Below are 19928 nucleotides of genomic sequence, written 5' to 3'. Positions count from 1 at the left end.
GGAAACTCTATATTTTCCCGTTAATTATAGCCCCTTGCAGTCTCCTCCACAGCCCCACCCGCACAGCTCAGCCTAGCTGCCCACGACCCAGCCGACGTGGCTCCCTCCCCTTCTGGTCCCTTGGTCTTTTTTTTTTTTCCTTTGCCTTCGTTGCACAAAACCAGCTGGGGGAGGGCGTGGAGAGGGGTGGGGGGGGGCAGAGGCAATGGAATCTTGGATGGTTTGGAGGAGGCGGGACTCCCTGCTTCCACGTTTGCAGCTCTAGAGCAATGGGGGAGGGGGAGAGGTATAGGAGGGAGAGGAGCTGGTGAGATGCTCAAAGAAGACCCCATGGCCTTCACTCAGACCCACAGATTTTGGCAAGATGAGGGAACTGGATAGATTGGTGGGAAGGTAGAGCACTGCTGGGTGGTTGAGACATGGGGAGAGAAAGGACACTGACTTCTAGAGGCATCTTCCCCAAATATAACCTGATGTTCTTGGGGTCCCCACTCCTTTTCCTGGTGCAGATGATCCTCTCCTGATTCCAGGGGCAGAGACCAATAGCCAGAATTTTCAAGAAAGTAGTGCGGCAGTGGGAAATCCCCTCTAAAATAAGGCCACTCAATCTCCTCTGCAATTCCATCTCAAGCCCCCAAAGCATGTTTTCCCCCAACAATTCCCCTGAAAATGCTCCTTGTGTCCTCAGCCTGAAAAAGGCACAACCAGAAAAGGGACTTATGCAGCTTCTAGAAAGACATGCTCTGTGGCCAAGCACCCGCCAACTCAAGTTCTCTCTGGATTCTCTATGCTGAATAGGAGGGTCTCTAACCATTCCCCCAGGCCACAGCTATAGCAAACACAAGACCCTTTACTAAGTCATTAATGATCACAGTCCTCCCTGTACAAACTCACCCCCCCACACACACACCCAGCTCTAGGATGGAGAAGTTTAGAGGGTGAGTTTATGGGGGATGGCAGACCCCAACACACACTTCTGCTGCCCTATTACTGGATACCTAAGCTTCTTTCTGGAGAGACCATGTAGTCAAGTTCCTCACCTTGAGCCTCAGCCTCCCCATCCCATCTTTCTCAGTCATGTCTACGGGCTGGAGGAGGGCATCTGAGTCTTACAGTCATAGGTTTGGCAGAACTGACGTCCTCAGAATAAATCCCCTTGGATTTATTGTCTATAAAGGAATCTCTCATTTGGTCCCCAAATAGTCCTAACTTCCAAAACCCAGCAATACCCCAAACAGACACATCTTTTTAGTTCTCTGGTGCTTTGGAGAGGTCCTTAACTGGCCTCTTCAGGCCAGGTCCCTTAGTTCCTTCCAAGGACATCAGGAGGGTGATTAAGGCATGGCCAGAAGGACCCTCTCCCAATCATCAATAACCCTACCCCTTTGGAAGTCTCCCCACTCATCTCTCAAACTGCATTTCCTCCACATTTGAGGTCCCAGGAAGAAAGTGCAAGGGGCACCCCTACCCACTCTTTAGCCCATACTCAATATACCGAGGACCCAGACGAACACCAGCGGCAGCATCTCTGGCCCAAGCTGGTCTGGGGGGCTGGGAGACAGACCTGCAAAGGGGGGTGATGTCGGGTGGACTCCCTTCCCTTCCTTTCCCTCCTCCTCCCCATCTCTGTTCCAAATTGGGGGCCGGGCCAGGCAACTCTGATTGGCTGGGGGACGGGCAGCCGGCTCCCCCTCTCCAAGGGGCAGGGTTCCTCCTAGCTCTCCCTCAGGATGGTATAAAAGGGGCCCAGGCCAGTCGTCAGAGCAGACCGGAGTTTCTCCTCGGGGGACGGAGCAGGAGGCACGCGGAGAGTGAGGCCACGCATGAGCCGACGCTAACCCCTAACCCCAGCCGCAAAGAGTCTACATGTCTAGGGTCTAGACATGTTCAGCTTTGTGGACCTCCGGCTCCTGCTCCTCTTAGCGGCCACCGCCCTCCAGACGCACGGCCAAGAGGAAGTCTTGCGCCAACAGGAAGACAGTAAGTTCCAAACTTTTGGGAGTCCAAGGCTTCTTGGTGTCGCGTTCTGAGCTTGGCCTCCGCCGCCGTGGCTTAAATGGAAACTCGGGCTGCTGAGAAGACTCAGGAATAGAAGGGAGATGGTGGGGCTCCTCCTCGGCGCCCTGGGAGAAGAGGGAGTTCACTCTGGGATGAGGATGAGGATGAACACCTCCCTCCCAAGAGTGGGAAGTGAGGTTGAAGCGCGAGGTGAGGTGGTGCAGGAGGAAATCTCACGCATGGGAGTACAAGAGGGAAAGTGAAGATCTGTGCATGGGTGGGGGCACAGCACGTCGAAGATGGGATAGGGTCGCCGAGCTGGGGATTTGAAGCCCTAGCTCCAACATGCAAAAGCGATCAGAAGACTGTGGGATGATTCATAAGGAAAGATTGTTTGCCCTCTCTGCAGGCTAGACAGTGTTCCTGGGACCGCGGGGTGCTGGGCTGGAGGGGGGGTGGAGAACAGAGTGGGCGGGTTAAAGGATGAGAAAGTTTGGCTCAGACTTGACAGGGCGGGGTCCTTGCGCCCCCTGCTGATCAACACCGAACACTGCGTGTCCTGGTACACCACTTTACCGCGCGCGAACTGGAGCGGGAAGACCGGGATAATTGCTCGGCGTGGACTCCCACCTCTAGATCTGGAAAATAAAACCAGGGATGGGGTGATCTCTGCTTTTAAAAGAAGTAGCCAGTGCGAGGGAATTGACCCAGCTGCGTCCCCATTGCTTAGTGTTGCCCGCCACCTAGTGGCTCTCTTAGTAGATGCTAGCGCCGTGGGCGTGGTTAACTAACCATTACTATTTGTGGACTTTTTGGTCTGTGGCTGAGTGACCCAGAAGCACTGGCTGGTTTGGGGGGTGGGGGTGAGGTTAGCCCCGAGAGCAAGCTTTAAGATATATGAGACCTGGAAGTTAGTATGTATCCTGCTCTAGGGATACATTTAAACGTATGGATGGGACCCCACTCGAACCCGCCCCTCTCCATTCTGGCCTGGCTCACGCCATCCCACCTGCTCTGGGAATAGGGGCGGAACGAGGGCGGGAACCCCTAGTCTCTCCGCCCACTCCCTCTTCCCACTCTAAGCAAAACCACTGCCCTGAGCCTGCTCTCTGGATGGGGCCCCTCCTCCACGCCGCCCTCCTCCACCCCCTATTGCTTTTTATTTCACTTGGCTTCAACGCCCATGGCCTGAGGTTGAATTTGGAAGCAACCCCAGCCTAAAGCTTTGTTTAAATTCCTGAGAACTGGGAAGAGTTATAGCCTCCTTGGCCAGGAGCCGCGGCGCTGTCACTGGGGCTGATGCGGAGCAGACCAACATTTAAGAATTTGGGGAAAGAAAAAAGGAGGGAGGAGGCGGGAAGTGGAAAATCTGCGTGTTAGAGGGAAAGGGCCAGTAGGGCTGGTGCACCCCAAAATGGGGTCTCGAGCGCCGCCCAGAGCCCTCGTCTTCTCCTACTTTGCCCAGTCCCCCAAATCAGCTGCATACACGATGGCATCAGGCACCCTAACAACGAAACGTGGAAACCCGAACCCTGCCTAGTCTGTATCTGCAACAACGGCACAACGTTGTGTGATGACGTGATATGCGAAAACGTCTTTGACTGTCTGGAACCCCAAATCCTTGACGGCGAGTGCTGTCCTGTTTGTGTTGAACACTCGGGTAAATGGTTCGGGGCCGGGACCTAGGGAGGTCAGGGTCATTTCCTCGCCTGCGTCTGGCAAACCTGCCTCTAACTGCCGCCTCTTCTCTCCCCAGTAACACCAGACCAAGGAGGCCAAGGAGTTGAGGTAATCCCCTGCCCTTGACTTTTGCCATCGCGTCCCTGACGACTCACTGCCCTCCTTTCTCTAACCAGCCTCTTGTTTCTTCTCCCTCAATCACATAGGGACCCAAGGGAGACACTGGCCCCCGAGGCCCAAGGGTAAGCTTTGCACTCTCTGGGCTTTGGAAACTGGAGGTGGGCGTGGCTCCGGCCTATGCTCATCCGGCCCTGCGCTCTCCCGGTGCAGGGACCCTCCGGCCCCCCTGGACGAGATGGCATTCCTGGACAGCCTGGACTTCCCGGCCCTCCCGGACCCCCTGGACCTCCCGGACCCCCTGGCCTCGGAGGAGTAAGTGGAGTGAAGACTCATGGGGAAGGCTTTGTGTGTTCCCTCTCCCCGTTTTGATTGTTTTTTGGCAGGTGACATTATATTTTGAAATGATCTCAAACCTTCAGAAAAGTTGCAAGAGTAGTACAAAAAACTTTCATTTACCCTTAACAGTTTGTCACATCTGCTTTACCAGCCTCTGTTTACACACACATCATTTTTTTTCCTGTACCACCAGGGGTGATGGTACATTCTTTGCATCTGATACTGGTTTCCTACAAATAAGAGCATTCTCTTATGTGACCTTAGCACTGTGATTAAATTTGACATCGATCCAAGACTGTTATCTAAAATATAGTCCATATTCAAATTTCACCAATGTCCCCAAAACACCCATTATGGCATATTTTCCTCCTGATCCAAGGTCCTATCCAGGATCATGAATCATACTTAATTGTCGTAGCTCTTTAATTTCCATGAATGTACACTGTTCCCGAGACCTTCTTTGTTTTTCACAACACTGAAAGTTTTTGAAGAGTCTAGTTTTTTCACAGAGGCCAGTTATTTTGTAGACTGTCCCTTAGTTTGGCATTGTCTGATCAGATTAGATTCGGTTGATATCTTTTTGACAGGAATATCTCACAGGCAATATTGTCTTATTAGTATGTCACATCAGGAAACACATGATGTCAGCTTGTCCCATTATTGATGACGTCTTCTGCCTTCAATTTACTGTCCTGACACTGATTTCTCATGCACTCTTTCTGATTTTTCTAGAACTTCGCTCCTCAGATGTCTTATGGCTATGACGAGAAATCAGGTGGCGTTTCTGTGCCTGGCCCCATGGTGAGCCACTAGGGGGAGCAGAGAATATGGAAGAGGATGGGAATCCAAAGGAGATGGGCAGTGATGGGCATATGGGGTGGCACAGATGGCTTGGAAGGGGGTATTAAAGACTTTTGGGACCTCAGAGTCAAGAGAGGAGGCAGAACAGCTGTGGTCCCAACAGGAACCCATGGAGAATAGCAAGACACTCTCATGACACCGGTGTCACCATGACTCACCCCTTTTCTTTTCCTTCTGTAGGGTCCCTCTGGTCCTCGAGGTCTCCCTGGCCCCCCTGGCGCACCTGTAAGTATCTTCATATACCAACTTGGCCTTGGGATTGTTGGAGGGAAGGTTGGGATGAGGCCAGGGAAGGCTAGCAAAGATGTCTTGGTCAGATGGGGGCAGCTTGGCACCTGCCTTTCTGACCCCACCCTTCTCTTCTTGTTCTCCAGGGTCCCCAAGGTTTTCAAGGCCCCCCTGGTGAGCCCGGCGAGCCTGGAGCATCAGTAAGCACTGTCTATGTGGATACACCTTCCTCTATAGGCACATGGACTACTCTCCACCTGAGAACTTCCTCACCTCCTCTTTCCAACCCCAGCCTTCGCCTTCTTTTTTCCTTATCCTGGGGACTCTAACCACCTCTCCTCCTATGTCCTCTAGGGTCCCATGGGTCCCCGAGGTCCCCCAGGACCCCCTGGCAAGAACGGAGATGATGTAAGTAGCACCAGGATAGGATACTATGTGACTCCAAGGTCTTCGTGGGTTAGTGTCCCACCATCTTTGGGGCTGATACCCAGAGGAAGGAGAGAAAGTTCTCCCTGGTATATGGGACTGCCCTGAATCAATGATCTTTACCCTTAGTGGGATGCTTTCCCATTTGCCCAGCTGGGGTGACAGTTTCTTCCCTCGTCCCAGTCACCATAAGGCAGTCCACAACTACATCCCTCAGAGTAAATGATTCCTCAGGCCCAGCACCGTGAGTGTATAGATGGTGAATTAAAATGACGATGACAGAAACAGAAATTCTTTTGGGGGGACTCAAATCTCAATAAACAAGTGTTTCATGGTAGATCTAAACTGAACTCTAGATTCAAAGTAAAATTCCGAGCCCCTAAACCTGACCTTCAGCAATCCCAAGAAAACAGGGACCTTCCACTCTTTCCCAGCCCCGAGCGTGGGCACAATGGGCTTTTCTCTCCCTCTAGGGGGAAGCTGGCAAACCTGGTCGTCCTGGTGAGCGTGGACCTCCTGGGCCTCAGGTGAGCAAGAGAGTGACATTTCAGAGCTTCGCTGCATGCAGGAGCTTGTATTGGATTCTAAAGGCCTTTCCTTGACCAACTTTGCTTTTCTCTCCAGGGTGCTCGAGGATTACCTGGAACAGCTGGCCTTCCTGGGATGAAGGGACACAGAGTGAGTCCCCTTTAAGTCATCTAAAATCCTAAAGTCCCAGGCATCCCACCATGTCAGACCCTTCCCTGAAAGATCCTGGTGTGTATCATGGTGGGTAGCAGCTTTAGAAGTCCCAAGGGATATACAGAAGATATCTGAAAGAACTTCCTTCCATGGGAAAGAAGTCCATCAGGGACCAGATGAAATGTTGGGCTAGTTCCGGTCTAGTCTTAGCTCAGAGAGAGGGGTATGGTTGAGGTGACCTCCCAAGCTCCTCAGATCTGGATAGTGTCAAAGTGATGCACTCCCTCCGCAAGGTTTCACTTTGTCTCTTCTTCCTTTCTTAGGGTTTCAGTGGTTTGGATGGTGCCAAGGGAGATTCTGGTCCTGCTGGTCCCAAGGTAAAAGAACATCCTGGTCCTCCCCACCCCTTCCTAAAGACCCACTATGCACAAATTACTCACTTTGTTCTTTGTCCTGTAGGGTGAGCCTGGCAGTCCTGGTGAAAATGGAGCTCCTGGCCAAATGGTGAGTTTGCCAACTTCTAGAAGGAGTAGAAGCCAGATGTAGGGGCTAGACAGAGGCTTGGGTGCTAGGGGTTGTCTGTCCCCCCATTCCCTGCTCACCTGGCTCTTCTTGTTTTGGTTGTCAGGGCCCCCGTGGTCTTCCTGGTGAGAGAGGTCGCCCTGGAGCCCCCGGCCCTGCTGTAAGTACTCCTGGCCCCCAGGAGAATTGCTGCGGTCTGGACAGATCTCCCCAGGAGTTGCAGGGATTGGCTAGCACTCAGTGAACATAACGGCGCATCCCTCTCTTACAGGGTGCACGCGGAAACGATGGTGCTACTGGTGCTGCTGGGCCCCCCGTGAGTATGGCTTCCTACTTCAGGGCCTGGAAGCGGGGAGGGGTCTTAGCATCAGCACATGCTGCTGACACCAGCAGCGGGCCGTGTTAGTCTGACAGCTAGGACCTTTTCCGTCCTAGGATGTGCCTTGCGGCTAACTCTGCGTTTCATCCACAGGGTCCCACTGGCCCCGCTGGTCCTCCTGGCTTCCCTGGTGCTGTTGGTGCTAAGGTGAGACCCCTGTCCTCTTCTGAGCACAGCTCTCACAGGCCAAAGGCTGGATGTCTCTTTCTCCCCAAACCACAATGGCAAGAGAGAAGCTCATTCCCTAATCCTGTCCTGAGGTCCCCTTCTCAGCTCTTAAGAGTCTGCTGTCACTGTCTCTCCCTCCTCCTGCCATTTAGAGGTAAAGTTGGGCTCTCCACAATGGTTTCTGATGTGTTCTTTCCCCTAATCCAGGGTGAAGCTGGTCCCCAAGGAGCCCGAGGCTCTGAAGGTCCCCAGGGTGTGCGTGGTGAGCCTGGCCCCCCTGGCCCTGCTGGTGCTGCTGGCCCCGCTGTAAGTGTCTCCCTTCCCCTTAGTGCCCCCTGTGCCACTTTTCAACCTCAGAGTCCCTGCCTGTCACTCACCCTCCTTTCTCTGGGCTACAGGGAAACCCTGGTGCTGATGGACAGCCCGGTGCTAAAGGTGCCAATGTAAGTCTCCTGCCCTACCTCAGGCCCACCCCTGTGTGCAACTGTCCCCTGCCCTCCGCCCTGGTTCAGCTGTCTATTCTGCTTCCCATAGGGTGCTCCTGGTATTGCTGGTGCTCCTGGCTTCCCTGGTGCCCGAGGCCCCTCAGGACCCCAGGGCCCCAGCGGCCCTCCTGGTCCCAAGGGTAACAGTGTAAGTAGAAACCTCTCCTTTCTGCCTGTGCACTTCCTCCAGTGCAGCCCCTTCTAGGGAGTATGAATTTGCAGGCCAGCTGAGCACCCCAACTCTCAGTTCATCCTCTCCTCCTTCCCCCCACACAGGGTGAACCTGGTGCTCCCGGCAACAAAGGAGACACTGGTGCCAAAGGAGAGCCTGTAAGTCCCCTACCATTCTTCTTACAGCTCAGCCCCTGGGACCTGGGAACCCCTTAAGAGAGATCCAGGGAGGAAGGGAGACCTCCTCATCTGCTGGAGGAGTCCATGTCCCATGTCCTTAAGCCCTGGTGCTGGAGGCAAGCATCAGCCAGACTCTGGAGACAGCTCCAAGATAGCCCCTCACCAAGGCCACCCCCTCCTCTGCCTACTCCAGGGTCCTGTTGGTGTTCAAGGACCACCTGGCCCTGCTGGGGAAGAAGGAAAGAGAGGAGCTAGAGGTGAACCTGGACCTGCTGGCCTGCCTGGACCCCCTGGCGAGCGTGTAAGTGCCCCCTGCCACCCCTCCTCTTCTCTACCCCCAGTGTCTGCCCAGTGCCCCGGAGGTGAGTGTCTCTGAATTCACTGACCACCTCTCCTCCTGCAGGGTGGACCTGGTAGCCGTGGTTTCCCTGGCGCAGATGGTGTTGCTGGTCCCAAGGTAACTTCTCTTCATGGTGGAGAGGCTGACCCGCTACTCTCTGGCCTTCACCTACCTCTTGCAGTGCAGTCAGCCCCCTCCCAATGCTACCTCCAGTCATTAGTGCGCCCTTCTTTCTTTTCACATTTGCTCTTACTTTGGCATCCTGTCCCCACCAATGGCCCTCAAAGCCCACCTCAATGCCCACCTCCCCTATCCCCATCCCCCAGAAGGAAGAGGACACTGTCCCCTAGCAAAGAGGCCCAGGCTTAAGACCATAATTTTCTCTGTGACTTTCCTCTAACCAGGGTCCCGCTGGTGAACGTGGTTCTCCTGGTCCTGCTGGCCCCAAAGGTTCTCCTGGTGAAGCTGGTCGCCCCGGTGAAGCTGGTCTGCCTGGCGCTAAGGTGAGAGCCCCTCAGCCAAGCTTGGCCAGGACCCTGCCTGTCCTGTGGAGTCTGGGATGAGGAACGTTGGACCAGCCCATGGGTCTGCCTTTCAGAGTCCTGCCCAAATCATCTTTCTCCCTCACCCCTACTCACACCTCTGCCTCCCCTTAGGGTCTGACTGGCAGCCCTGGAAGCCCTGGTCCTGATGGCAAAACTGGCCCCCCTGTAAGTATTTCTTCCCCTGGACCCCCTACCACCGTCCTGTCTGCCCACCTCAGTCCTCACCACCTCCTTTGTGCCTCCTATCCTCAGGGTCCCGCTGGTCAAGATGGACGTCCTGGACCTGCAGGTCCCCCTGGTGCTCGTGGTCAGGCTGGTGTGATGGGATTCCCTGGACCTAAAGGTGCTGCTGTGAGTATTCAGTGTGGAATGATGCAGAACCAGGAATAGGCACACCCTGGGGATGAGAGTCCTGGGCTGTGGCTCCAGGTCTGCTGACTTGCTGTGTGACCTTGGGCCTCTCACTTCCCCTTTCTGGACCTTAGTCTTCCCATCAGTAAAAGGAGAGATTTCTCCTGGCTTCATGATCATTGCTCTGTCCCTGGAAATAAATACTTCCCACACACAGATAGGATAGGTCTTTTATGTGATAGCCCTAAATTTGGTGGGTTCTTTGAGGTTCAAGAAGAGATCCCAGAAGAGATGACAGTCCTTTGCAGTTCAGGTCACTGCAGGCGTGTAACAGGAAGAAGGAAAGGGAGAGAAAGAAGGAAAAGGAGACTGAAAAGTCATCTGATTTGGAGGGAGGCTGAAGGACCAAGCACTGGAAGCCAGCAAGGCATTCCCAAGAGGTCAAATTTGTACACAGCCTGAAGTCTTTCTGAAAAGAAAGCCCTTTGAAAAAGTTCCACTGTAGCTGGGCATGATAGTGCATACCTGTAATCCTACCTAGTCAGAGGTGGATGTAGGAGGAGCATGGTTCAAGAGCAGCCTAGGTCAAGTTAGTGCAAGACCCCATCTCGAAATAAACTAAAACGCAAAAGGCCTGGGAGCATGACTCAATGGTGGAGCACCTGCCTAGTAATCATAAGACCCTCAGGTAAATCCCTGGTAGTACCAGAAAAAGTTCCACTCAAAGTGATCAGGAGTACCCAACTTCTCCTTCGGTCCTCAGTCCCGACTCTTTCTTCACAGGGAGAGCCCGGCAAAGCTGGAGAGCGAGGTGTTCCTGGACCCCCTGGTGCTGTTGTAAGTATCTCCTTTGAGTCTCTGTCTCCTTTCTGCCCCTGTCCATGACACATGCACTGTCATGGCCCTTGCCAGGTCATCAGAAGAATCCTCTCGTGAGATCTGCTTTGTCCCGGAGCCCCAGGCCCCACCCACTGTGCCCTTTCTTGCAGTTCTTCCACCTCCTTTGCCACCCTGAGTTCTTTACCTTCCCCCACACAGGGTCCCGCTGGCAAAGATGGAGAAGCTGGAGCTCAGGGACCTCCTGGCCCTGCTGTAAGTGTCCCTGACTGTGAAGCCTGGGCAGCAGGCAAAGGGAGACCTTCCCCTCCTCTCCTGAGAATACCCATGAGCGCAGCATCCTCTCTTTTGATAGGGTCCCGCTGGTGAGAGAGGTGAACAAGGCCCTGCTGGCTCCCCCGGATTCCAGGTGAGGCCTCATGGCTGCCAGAGGATTTTCAGGGAAGTGAAATCTCTTCTAGATTCTAGACCTTACCTCTTCCCTCCTTTATTTCCCACCTACAGGGTCTCCCTGGCCCCGCTGGTCCTTCTGGTGAAGCAGGCAAACCTGGTGAACAGGTATGTGGCAACAACTGGCCAGAGAGGTGGGGGATGCAGGAAATACAGAGGGACAGGCTACAGCCCCTAGCTAACCAGCTAGAAGGATAGAGATTAGACACCAGGAAGGACTTCTTACAATGAAGGGAGTTACATGAAAGGAAGCAAGGAGCTAGCTGTATGATATGATCTGGAAGTTGCTACATGGCTGCTAGAGGTAACTTCTTTTATGAACTGCTGGAATATTCTGCCCTTCCCTCAGCCTTCTGATTATAAGTTTGGAGAAGAAGGAGGTCCTTGACTCCTCTTGAGGAGGAAGTAGAGGGGCTATTTGGGAAAATCCCTTGCTCAGAAGGGGTTATCTCTAATTATGGGCCCTGAGGGCCAGCCCTCAGAAAGAGGGACATGAGGAGGACCCAGCTATGTTTTGCTCACTGTTGCTCCTCTCCCCCATCCCCAGGGTGTTCCTGGAGACCTTGGAGCCCCTGGCCCCTCTGGAGCAAGAGTAAGTAGAGTCACTCTTGCTCCTATCACCATGTCCTGGGCTTGGGCTTGTCTCTGGAGCAGCCATCATTTGCCCTATCCTTCCCTTATAGGGCGAGAGAGGTTTTCCTGGTGAACGTGGTGTGCAAGGCCCCCCTGGTCCTGCTGGTCCCCGCGGATCCAATGGTGCTCCCGGCAATGATGGTGCCAAGGTAAGAACAATCTAGGAAAGGGGTTGATGGCTGTGACTACAGCCTTGGAGTTATGGAGGGTGGGGGATAAGACAAAGGTGGAGGCCCATAGGCAGGCTAAAGTCTGGGCTGTAAGTCTGGCCTCTCACTGGCACTTGTCTTTGGCCTTGGAACCAATCCTGGAGACACTAAGTGGGGGCTTAGAGCTTTGAGCTACTTCTGGGACTCCAGGCCTCACTCCAGTCTTTCGGTTTACACATAGGGTGATGCTGGTGCCCCTGGAGCTCCCGGTAGCCAGGGCGCCCCTGGTCTTCAGGGAATGCCTGGTGAACGTGGTGCAGCTGGTCTTCCAGGCCCTAAGGGTGACAGAGTAAGTCAAGCTTCCCTCTCAAGTGAGTCCTTTGTGGCCCCCATCTCCCTCCCTGCTTTGGATCTTCCAGTGTCTTTTCTCCCCCAAGACCTTTCCCACTTCTCTTTAACCCTCCCTTCTTCCCCTCTGTCTGCTTTGCTGGTGAATCCTCTGCCTGTGGTCCAGGCTCTTCTCACCGTGAGTTACTATGGTGATGAGGTGGGGCATTTCTTTGATGGAAGTTCCTTGATTCATCCCCCTATACAAGCCAGGGGCCTCTTAACCTACATTCTGCTGAATTCCCAGGCAGGCATCTTTTCCCCTGAAAAGATCTTGCATCCTTGGCACAGGTGGGGAGGGCCTCTCTAGGGGTTCCAGACATAAGCAGAACACTACAGGTCACTTCCTGGCCCCACACTGGAAGTCTCAGGCTTTTCCCTGTTTTTAGGGTGATGCTGGTCCCAAAGGTGCTGATGGTTCTCCTGGCAAAGATGGCGTCCGTGGTCTGACTGGCCCCATTGGTCCTCCTGGTCCTGCTGGTGCCCCTGGTGACAAGGTGAGTGGCTGTTGGCTACTTCCCCATCTTCTTCCCTAACATACAACTTCCCCAGCAAGCCCAGGTGTGGTTCTGTGGGATAGACAGCCCTGGTCTTGCCAAGCTCGTGACCCAGGAAGCGGGAGGGACCAGAAGGGAAGGGAGGCACTGCTGGTGTTGTCTGCCAGGAGTGTTCAGGGTGGCACCCTGAGCCTGAACTCTTGTCCCTCCCTCTCAGGGTGAAACTGGTCCCAGTGGCCCTGCTGGTCCCACCGGAGCCCGTGGTGCCCCTGTAAGTACAGAAGACACTATTAAGACTCACACTCAGCCTTTCTCCTCTTGCCTTCTTTTTGTCCTCCTCCCCTGCCCCTCTACCGTATCCCCTCCTCATCTTCGCAGATGTTAGGGCTCTACAACGTGCCTCCTTTTCTTCTAGGGAGACCGTGGTGAGCCTGGTCCCCCTGGCCCTGCTGGCTTCGCTGGCCCCCCTGTGAGTACCAAGATCTCTTCCAAGATCACCAACTGAGCTATAGGGGATGGGATCTTAGGTGACTAAATGAGCACAGAGATGTCAGCCTAAGTGGTGGGAGAAGGGTGGGAGGGATTGTTTTCCTCCTAAGTGTCTCCCTGTCTCTAGCTGTTTCCCCTCCCCCAGCCCAGTGGGCCCCCCTGTTCCCTGGCTGCCCTGTCCTCTTCACTCTCCACTCTCCCTCCTGCCCAGGGTGCTGATGGTCAACCTGGTGCTAAAGGCGAACCTGGTGATGCTGGTGCTAAAGGTGATGCTGGTCCTCCTGGCCCTGCTGGCCCTGCTGGGCCCCCTGGTCCCATTGTGAGTCTCTCACCTTTGTCGCCCCAACCTGCTGCAGCCTTCCCAGGGCTGGCCTGAGTCTCACATCTCCATGCTCTCCTGCAGGGAAACGTTGGTGCTCCTGGACCCAAAGGTGCTCGTGGCAGTGCTGGTCCCCCTGTGAGTACCACCCACCTCTCTGCAGAGTCTCCCCCCACCAGACATCATTCAAAGGGGGCAGGGCTAGGTAAGATGGTGCTCCCCTCTGACCACTCTTGTGTTTGCTCCTGCCAGGGTGCTACTGGTTTTCCTGGTGCTGCTGGCCGAGTCGGTCCTCCCGGCCCCTCTGTGAGTATCTGGTGGAGTCCACTGGTCTGAGTTGGGGGTGGCTGGCATGCAGTGTGAGAAAGACAGTGAGCTCACCTGAGACCTCTCTGATGTTCCAGAAGCCACTAGAGTCTGATAGTCCTTCTTGTCCCCATCCAGGGAAATGCTGGACCACCTGGTCCTCCTGGCCCTGTTGGCAAAGAAGGTGGCAAAGGTCCCCGTGGTGAGACTGGTCCCGCTGGACGTCCTGGTGAAGTTGGTCCCCCTGGTCCTCCTGGCCCTGCTGGCGAGAAAGGATCCCCTGGTTCCGATGGACCTGCTGTAAGTACCAGCTCAGATCTCTGCAGCTCTGGAGGCATCCAGAGCCGAGAAGTGGTCCCTGTGCTGCTGTAAGGCACCTCATCCCTGTCTGCCTTCCATAGGGTGCTCCTGGCACCCCCGGGCCACAAGGCATTGCTGGACAGCGTGGTGTGGTCGGTCTGCCCGGTCAGAGAGGAGAAAGAGGCTTCCCTGGTCTTCCTGGCCCCTCTGTGAGTGCTCCCTCATCTTGGGGGTCCCAAAGAATTGTTCCAGGACTTGGGGGGTGTAGAGTGGAGGTGGTGGAATCAAAGAACACAAATCTGATAGAGATGGTCCCCAGCCCCTATGCCCTGTCTCTGGTCTTCCTCATTCCTCTTTTTTAGGGTGAACCCGGCAAACAAGGTCCTTCTGGAGCAAGTGGCGAACGTGGTCCCCCAGGGCCCATGGGCCCCCCTGGATTGGCTGGACCTCCTGGTGAATCTGGACGTGAGGTGAGAAGCCCTTGGCCCTTGAGCCAGTGGCAGGGCCACGCTGGCCTGTGCCTGAGCTTCTCTCTGGACCAGCTCTGACTTCTCTTCCCTCCCTCTGCAGGGATCTCCTGGCGCTGAAGGCTCCCCTGGAAGAGATGGCTCTCCTGGCCCCAAGGTAAGAAGGCCACTTTATAGGGCTGCAGCCCTGTCTGTCACAGCCCTGCCCCAACCTAGAACCTTCAGCTGGGGCTGATCAACATTTCCTTGTCCACCCCTCCCAGGGTGACCGTGGTGAGAGTGGCCCCGCTGGACCCCCTGGTGCTCCTGGTGCCCCTGGTGCCCCTGGCCCCGTTGGTCCCGCTGGCAAGAGTGGCGATCGTGGTGAGACTGTAAGTAGCTGGACTGCACTGCTTAGAGGCCTAGGGAAGGAGCTGACATTACTCAGGCTAGGAGAAGAAAGGCCTTGTAAGATGTCTGGGCCTTCAGCCTCCCTGGAAACCCAGCCTCAAGGCTTCTCTTCCAGACAGGCCCCTATCTCTCCCAGGGAATGGGATTTGCCCCAGCTCATATGAAGTGTAGCTCTGGGGAGGTTTATCTGGGGGTCAGGAGAGAGGACCACAGTGGGAGGTATATGGGCCAAGGAAAGTGTTCAGCCTGCAGTTCTAGCTCAGCTTCGCCTGACGAGGATCTAATGTTTTCTGCTCTCCCCAGGGTCCTGCTGGTCCTGCTGGCCCCATCGGTCCCGCTGGTTCCCGCGGTCCTGCTGTAAGTGCCCCATACCAACCACATGCCATCAGAATCCTTGTCCAGATGTACAGAGTATCCCAACGAACATCGACAGAACTTCAACCTGTCTGCTCCTCTCTAGGGACCTCAAGGCCCCCGTGGTGACAAGGGTGAGACAGGCGAACAGGGCGAGAGAGGCATGAAGGGTCACCGTGGTTTCTCCGGTCTCCAGGGTCCCCCCGGCCCTCCTGTGAGTATGCTCAGCCTCCTAGTCCCCAGTTGCCATGGAGCCTTCTCTATCATCTCCCCATGCTGCAAAGTGTGATGTAAAGGCTGAGAAGAGTTTGCCTCAGTTTCCCTCTATGGATAGACATTCTGACTTCTCCCTGGTGGGGACTAAGGTCCTAAGATTTATAGACATTTCCAAGTAGTTTCTGAGAGGGCTGGGTGCACAGAGAGGGAACATGGCGTAGTCTCAGCATACAAACATCCTTGGGGCTAGATTTCCATGGAAAGAAGGGGCAGGAGTGGTGCACCCTGTCCCTTGTCTTCCCAGCCAGCATTCAGGCTGCATTGGCCCCACACTGGGCCTGAACTGCTTTTGTGTCTGTCCTTTAGGGCTCCCCTGGTGAACAAGGTCCCTCTGGAGCTTCTGGTCCTGCTGGTCCCCGTGTAAGTCACACCTTCCATCTCCTCTTCCTGGGTATGGTCCCCTGCCCAGGCTCACCCTGGGGCTTTTTGCCAGGGGCATGGGCATCCCTTAGCTCTCTGCAATGACAGGGAATGGGAGTAGGGAAGAAAAGTCCTACAGACTTATCCTCCCCATTCCTTCCTCCCACAAACTGTTTCCTGGTTCAGCTGAGGAAATAAGTGAGAGTACCTCTGGCGGACAGAGGCTGAGACTGGGTCTGTGAGGCTCTGGGAGCCAAAACCAGGAGGGAAAGTGGTGGGCTGCTCATCCAGAATCGGAGTTGTCTTGGGTTTTCTGTCAGGCTTTCTGCATCGATCTCTTCCCCTCCAGGGTCCTCCTGGCTCTGCTGGTGCTGCTGGCAAAGATGGACTCAATGGTCTTCCCGGCCCCATTGGCCCTCCTGGTCCTCGTGGTCGCACTGGTGATGCTGGTCCTGTTGTACGTAGCCTTGCCCCTCTGCCTCGTGGCCCTGCAACCCCAAGAGCGTTTGGACACCGGTAATCCCTGACCTCTTCCATCTCTGTGCAGGGTCCTCCCGGTCCTCCTGGACCTCCTGGTCCCCCTGGTCCTCCCAGCGGTGGTTACGACTTCAGCTTCTTGCCCCAGCCACCTCAAGAGAAGTCTGGCGATGGTGGCCGCTACTACCGGGCTGATGATGCCAATGTTGTCCGTGACCGTGACCTCGAGGTGGATACCACCCTCAAGAGCCTGAGCCAGCAGATCGAGAATATCCGCAGCCCTGAAGGCAGTCGCAAGAACCCTGCCCGCACCTGCCGCGACCTCAAGATGTGCCACTCTGACTGGAAGAGCGGTGAGGGCCTGCCCTGGCTGAGCCCCATTTTCCTCCTCCTGCTGTGCAGGCATCCCAAAGCCTTTATGTGCCCCACCTCCTATATGGTGCTGGGTGTTCACCTCCCCTGACTCCACCTTGTCTTATCCCACCACAGGAGAGTACTGGATTGATCCCAACCAAGGCTGCAACCTGGACGCCATCAAGGTCTTCTGTAACATGGAGACAGGTGAGACCTGCGTATATCCCACTCAGCCCACCGTCGCCCAGAAGAACTGGTATATCAGCAAGAACCCCAAGGAGAAGAAGCACGTCTGGTTTGGCGAGAGCATGACCGGTGGATTCCAGGTACCTGAGCTGGACCCTAGAGCCACTTTTAGGAGATGGGCTAGTCAGTGCTCAGAAAGCAGGTGAAGTTCTGGGGAGGATGGATCTCAGCTGAGTGTGAGGGGCAGAGCTGGGCTGGGTGGCAGGAGGACTGGGTCCTCGATAGTGGCTCAGACTCAGGGTGCCTGTAGGCAAGTGATGCCCCTCTGAGATGAAAGTTAGTTGAGAATGCTCTTAGAGGACTCTGGAGCGGGGAGGACAGGGACCAGAGGGACCACAGGATCACTCAGTCCCCATTCTCTCCCCACCTCTACAGTTCGAATATGGCGGTGAGGGCTCCGACCCTGCTGATGTGGCCATCCAGCTGACCTTCCTGCGCCTGATGTCCACTGAGGCCTCCCAGAACATCACCTACCACTGCAAGAATAGCGTGGCCTACATGGACCAGCAGACTGGCAACCTCAAGAAGTCCCTGCTCCTCCAGGGCTCCAATGAGATCGAGCTGCGGGGTGAGGGCAACAGCCGCTTCACCTATGTCACTCTAGAAGATGGCTGCAAGGTGAGTCCCCCAGGCCCTGCAGGGCCTGCCTCCCTGTGCTTTGGCTTTGGGGCAGGCTGAGTGCCCCTTGCTCCATCACCCCCATTGGTAACGCCCTCTTCCATTGTCTTCCCTCACCCCAGAGTCACACCGGAACCTGGGGCAAGACAGTCATCCAATACAAAACCACCAAGACCTCCCGCCTGCCCATCATCGATGTGGCCCCCTTGGACATTGGTGCCCCAGACCAGGAATTCGGAATCGACATTAGCCCTGTCTGCTTCGTGTAAACTCCCTCCACCCCAATCTGGCTCCCTCCCACCCAACCCGCTCTCTCCTTACTCTGGAAACAAACAACCCAATCCGAATCCCCCAAAAAGCCAAAAAATGGGAGACAATTTCACATGGACTTTGGAAAACATTTTTTTCCTTTTCATTCATCTCTCAAACTTAGTTTTTATCTTTGACCAACTGAACATGACCAAAAACCAAAAGTGCATTCAACCTTACCAAAAAGAAAAAAAAAAAAGAATAAATAAATAACTTTTTAAAAAAGGAAGCTTGGTCCACTTGCTTGAAGACCCATGTGGGGGTAAGTCCTTTTCTGCCCGCAGGGCTTCTGATACCCCAGTGCTACCCTCTCCTACTCTTTTCTCCATCCCCTCTTGGGGCCTCTCCATCGCTCCCCAAATCCAAGTCTCCCCAAAAGACACAGGAGATAATGCATTGTCTGCCCAGCAAACAAAGGCAATGCTGAAACATCCAAATAGCCCCCAAGCCCCAGTTCACCCCCCCACCCAGCACCCCCAAATTCAGGGGGACCTGGGGCTCTCAGACTGATGATGGAGCCTGGCTATCTGACATCCTTGTGGCCTCTGCGACACACCCCACTTTGTTTTCAAGGGGCCATGAATGCCAGGGAAGCCACCAGCCCCTCCGGGATGTGGAGTCAGAGAGGGTCACAGCAGAGTGGAAACATCGAATTTGGGGAAACATGTCAATCTCTCATGCGTGCGCAGGGCTGGGTGGGAGAGATTGTTCTGTGCCTTGTGTAATTGTGTTGCTGAAAGACTACCTCGTTCTTGTCTTTTTGTGTCACTGGGGCAACTGTGTGGGGACAGGGAGGGGGCAGGGGGAGCAGCGGCGCCCCATTTGATATCAAAGGTGCTACATCGATGTGATGGGTGGGGTGGGGAAGGAATCTCTGGTGCTATAGAAGTTGAGATGCCCCCCTAGACCAGCAAACTGTTCCTTTTGTTCAAAGTCCTTTTTTTTATTCTTTGGGTTTTTTTCTTTTTTTTTTTTTTTGTGGTTGGGGACTCATGTGAATTTTTTTCTAACGGTGCTATTTAACATAGGGGGCCTTGAGGGGGTGCAGGTCCCACCTGCTCACTCTCCATCCTCTCTCCACCCCTCTGACTTCTGGGCCTGTCGCTCTCTGACCGCTCTCTCTTCTGAAATCCTCCCCTCCTACAGCTGTGACCCATCCTGAGCCTCTCTCCTAGTCTCTCCTGCATTGGGGTTTCAGAGCACGACTTCCCAAAGCACAAAACAGTTTTTCCCTGTGGGGTGGGAGGAAGCAAGAGACTCTGTACCTATTTTGTATGTGTATAATAATTTGAGATGTTTTTAATTATTTTGATTGCTGGAATAAAGCATGTGGAAATGACCCAACACATCTGCAGTGGCCTCCTAATTTCCTTGCTGGGAGACAAGGGAGGGGAAGCTTGGGGAGGCGGCTTTGGGGTAGGTAGACTCACCTTGTCTCCCCTGCTCTCTCTTCCCCTTCTCGTCTGGATCCTGTCGTTGTTTCTCCCTCTTCCTCTTGCCTCTCTTGAGCCTTAACCCTTTGTCTTTCCCATTTTATTCTTCTCTTGCAATCTTTCATGCATGTTTCCAAACCCTCTTCTTGCCTGCAATGCCAAACAGGCAGCCATGTGTGCAGCGACACACGCATTCATGCACATTCGCACACACCTCTCTTTCGGTCCCAGGTTACCCAAACCTCAGGTCTACCTGCCCATCAATGAGCATCAACTGTCCGTGTTGTGGGCACCCTGCAGGATGGGGGGCTGAGGGAGGTGCTGCCCATGGGTCCTGGAAGGAGGACGGACATGGGATTGCTAAGGAGGGTCTTCTGAAGGCCTCTCCCTGGACAAACATGAATCGCCATCTGGCCCCTACCCTTCCTCTTCTCAAGAAGCAAGTAGTTCTGCATGAGAAGGAGCCTGGGAGGTGACAAGGGGAAAGGATGCTCCAGGGTCACTCTCCCTAGAGGGAGGCAATGGACCCAGCCCTCAAGAGAATCTCTTAGGGCCCTTGGAAAGTTGCAGTTAAAGTGTCTGCTGGGTGCTACCCAGAATGACAGAGACCTCAGCCCCATAGAGCCACTTGGGTCCCTCTTGGTCTTCCCATGCCCAGTACACCAGCCAGCTAGGCTTGGGGAGACCTGTGGAGGCATCCTGCCAAGCCCCTATCTCCTGTCCATTTCTTTCCTTTTCCATTTCTTATTTCCCCCAATTCTTACTTCCTCTTCCTCCTTCTTCCTGCCTTCTCTTTTCTCTCATCC

The 19928-nt window shown here is 54.6% G+C and overlaps 1 protein-coding gene across 1 annotated transcript; it reads left to right on the top strand.

The window, feature by feature from the left end:
- The first annotated feature begins 1748 nt into the window (after positions 1–1748).
- Col1a1 (collagen type I alpha 1 chain) lies at positions 1749–19035 on the top strand. Its single transcript, XM_020171384.2, has 51 exons — positions 1749–1980; positions 3464–3658; positions 3755–3786; positions 3885–3920; positions 4009–4110; positions 4867–4935; positions 5176–5220; positions 5370–5423; positions 5578–5631; positions 6123–6176; positions 6274–6327; positions 6654–6707; positions 6790–6834; positions 6959–7012; positions 7124–7168; positions 7325–7378; positions 7607–7705; positions 7798–7842; positions 7934–8032; positions 8161–8214; positions 8429–8536; positions 8639–8692; positions 8980–9078; positions 9232–9285; positions 9373–9471; positions 10255–10308; positions 10510–10563; positions 10664–10717; positions 10813–10866; positions 11306–11350; positions 11442–11540; positions 11782–11889; positions 12317–12424; positions 12642–12695; positions 12840–12893; positions 13125–13232; positions 13317–13370; positions 13485–13538; positions 13677–13838; positions 13940–14047; positions 14201–14308; positions 14409–14462; positions 14569–14676; positions 14999–15052; positions 15156–15263; positions 15632–15685; positions 16035–16142; positions 16233–16515; positions 16652–16842; positions 17138–17380; positions 17503–19035. Exons 1-51 carry the CDS (start codon positions 1884–1886, stop codon positions 17647–17649), a joined length of 4383 nt encoding a protein of 1460 aa, XP_020026973.1. The 5' UTR covers positions 1749–1883; the 3' UTR covers positions 17650–19035.
- The last annotated feature ends 893 nt before the right edge of the window (positions 19036–19928 follow it).

Source organism: Castor canadensis, chromosome 11 (genome assembly GCF_047511655.1).
Source record: "Castor canadensis chromosome 11, mCasCan1.hap1v2, whole genome shotgun sequence".
Taxonomy (NCBI): domain Eukaryota; kingdom Metazoa; phylum Chordata; class Mammalia; order Rodentia; family Castoridae; genus Castor; species Castor canadensis.
This window is presented reverse-complemented; position numbering and strand designations above follow the sequence as displayed.

Excerpts from the sequence above, each read along its gene's own strand:
- Col1a1 (XM_020171384.2), top strand. The coding sequence starts at position 1,884 with ATGTTCAGCTTTGTGGACCTCCGGCTCCTGCTCCTCTTAGCGGCCACC. Across the intron at positions 3,921-4,008 it reads CTGGCCCCCGAGGCCCAAGG|GGACCCTCCGGCCCCCCTGG; the intron begins GTAAGCTTTGCA and ends CTCCCGGTGCAG. Across the intron at positions 15,264-15,631 it reads AGGGTCCCCCCGGCCCTCCT|GGCTCCCCTGGTGAACAAGG; the intron begins GTGAGTATGCTC and ends TCTGTCCTTTAG.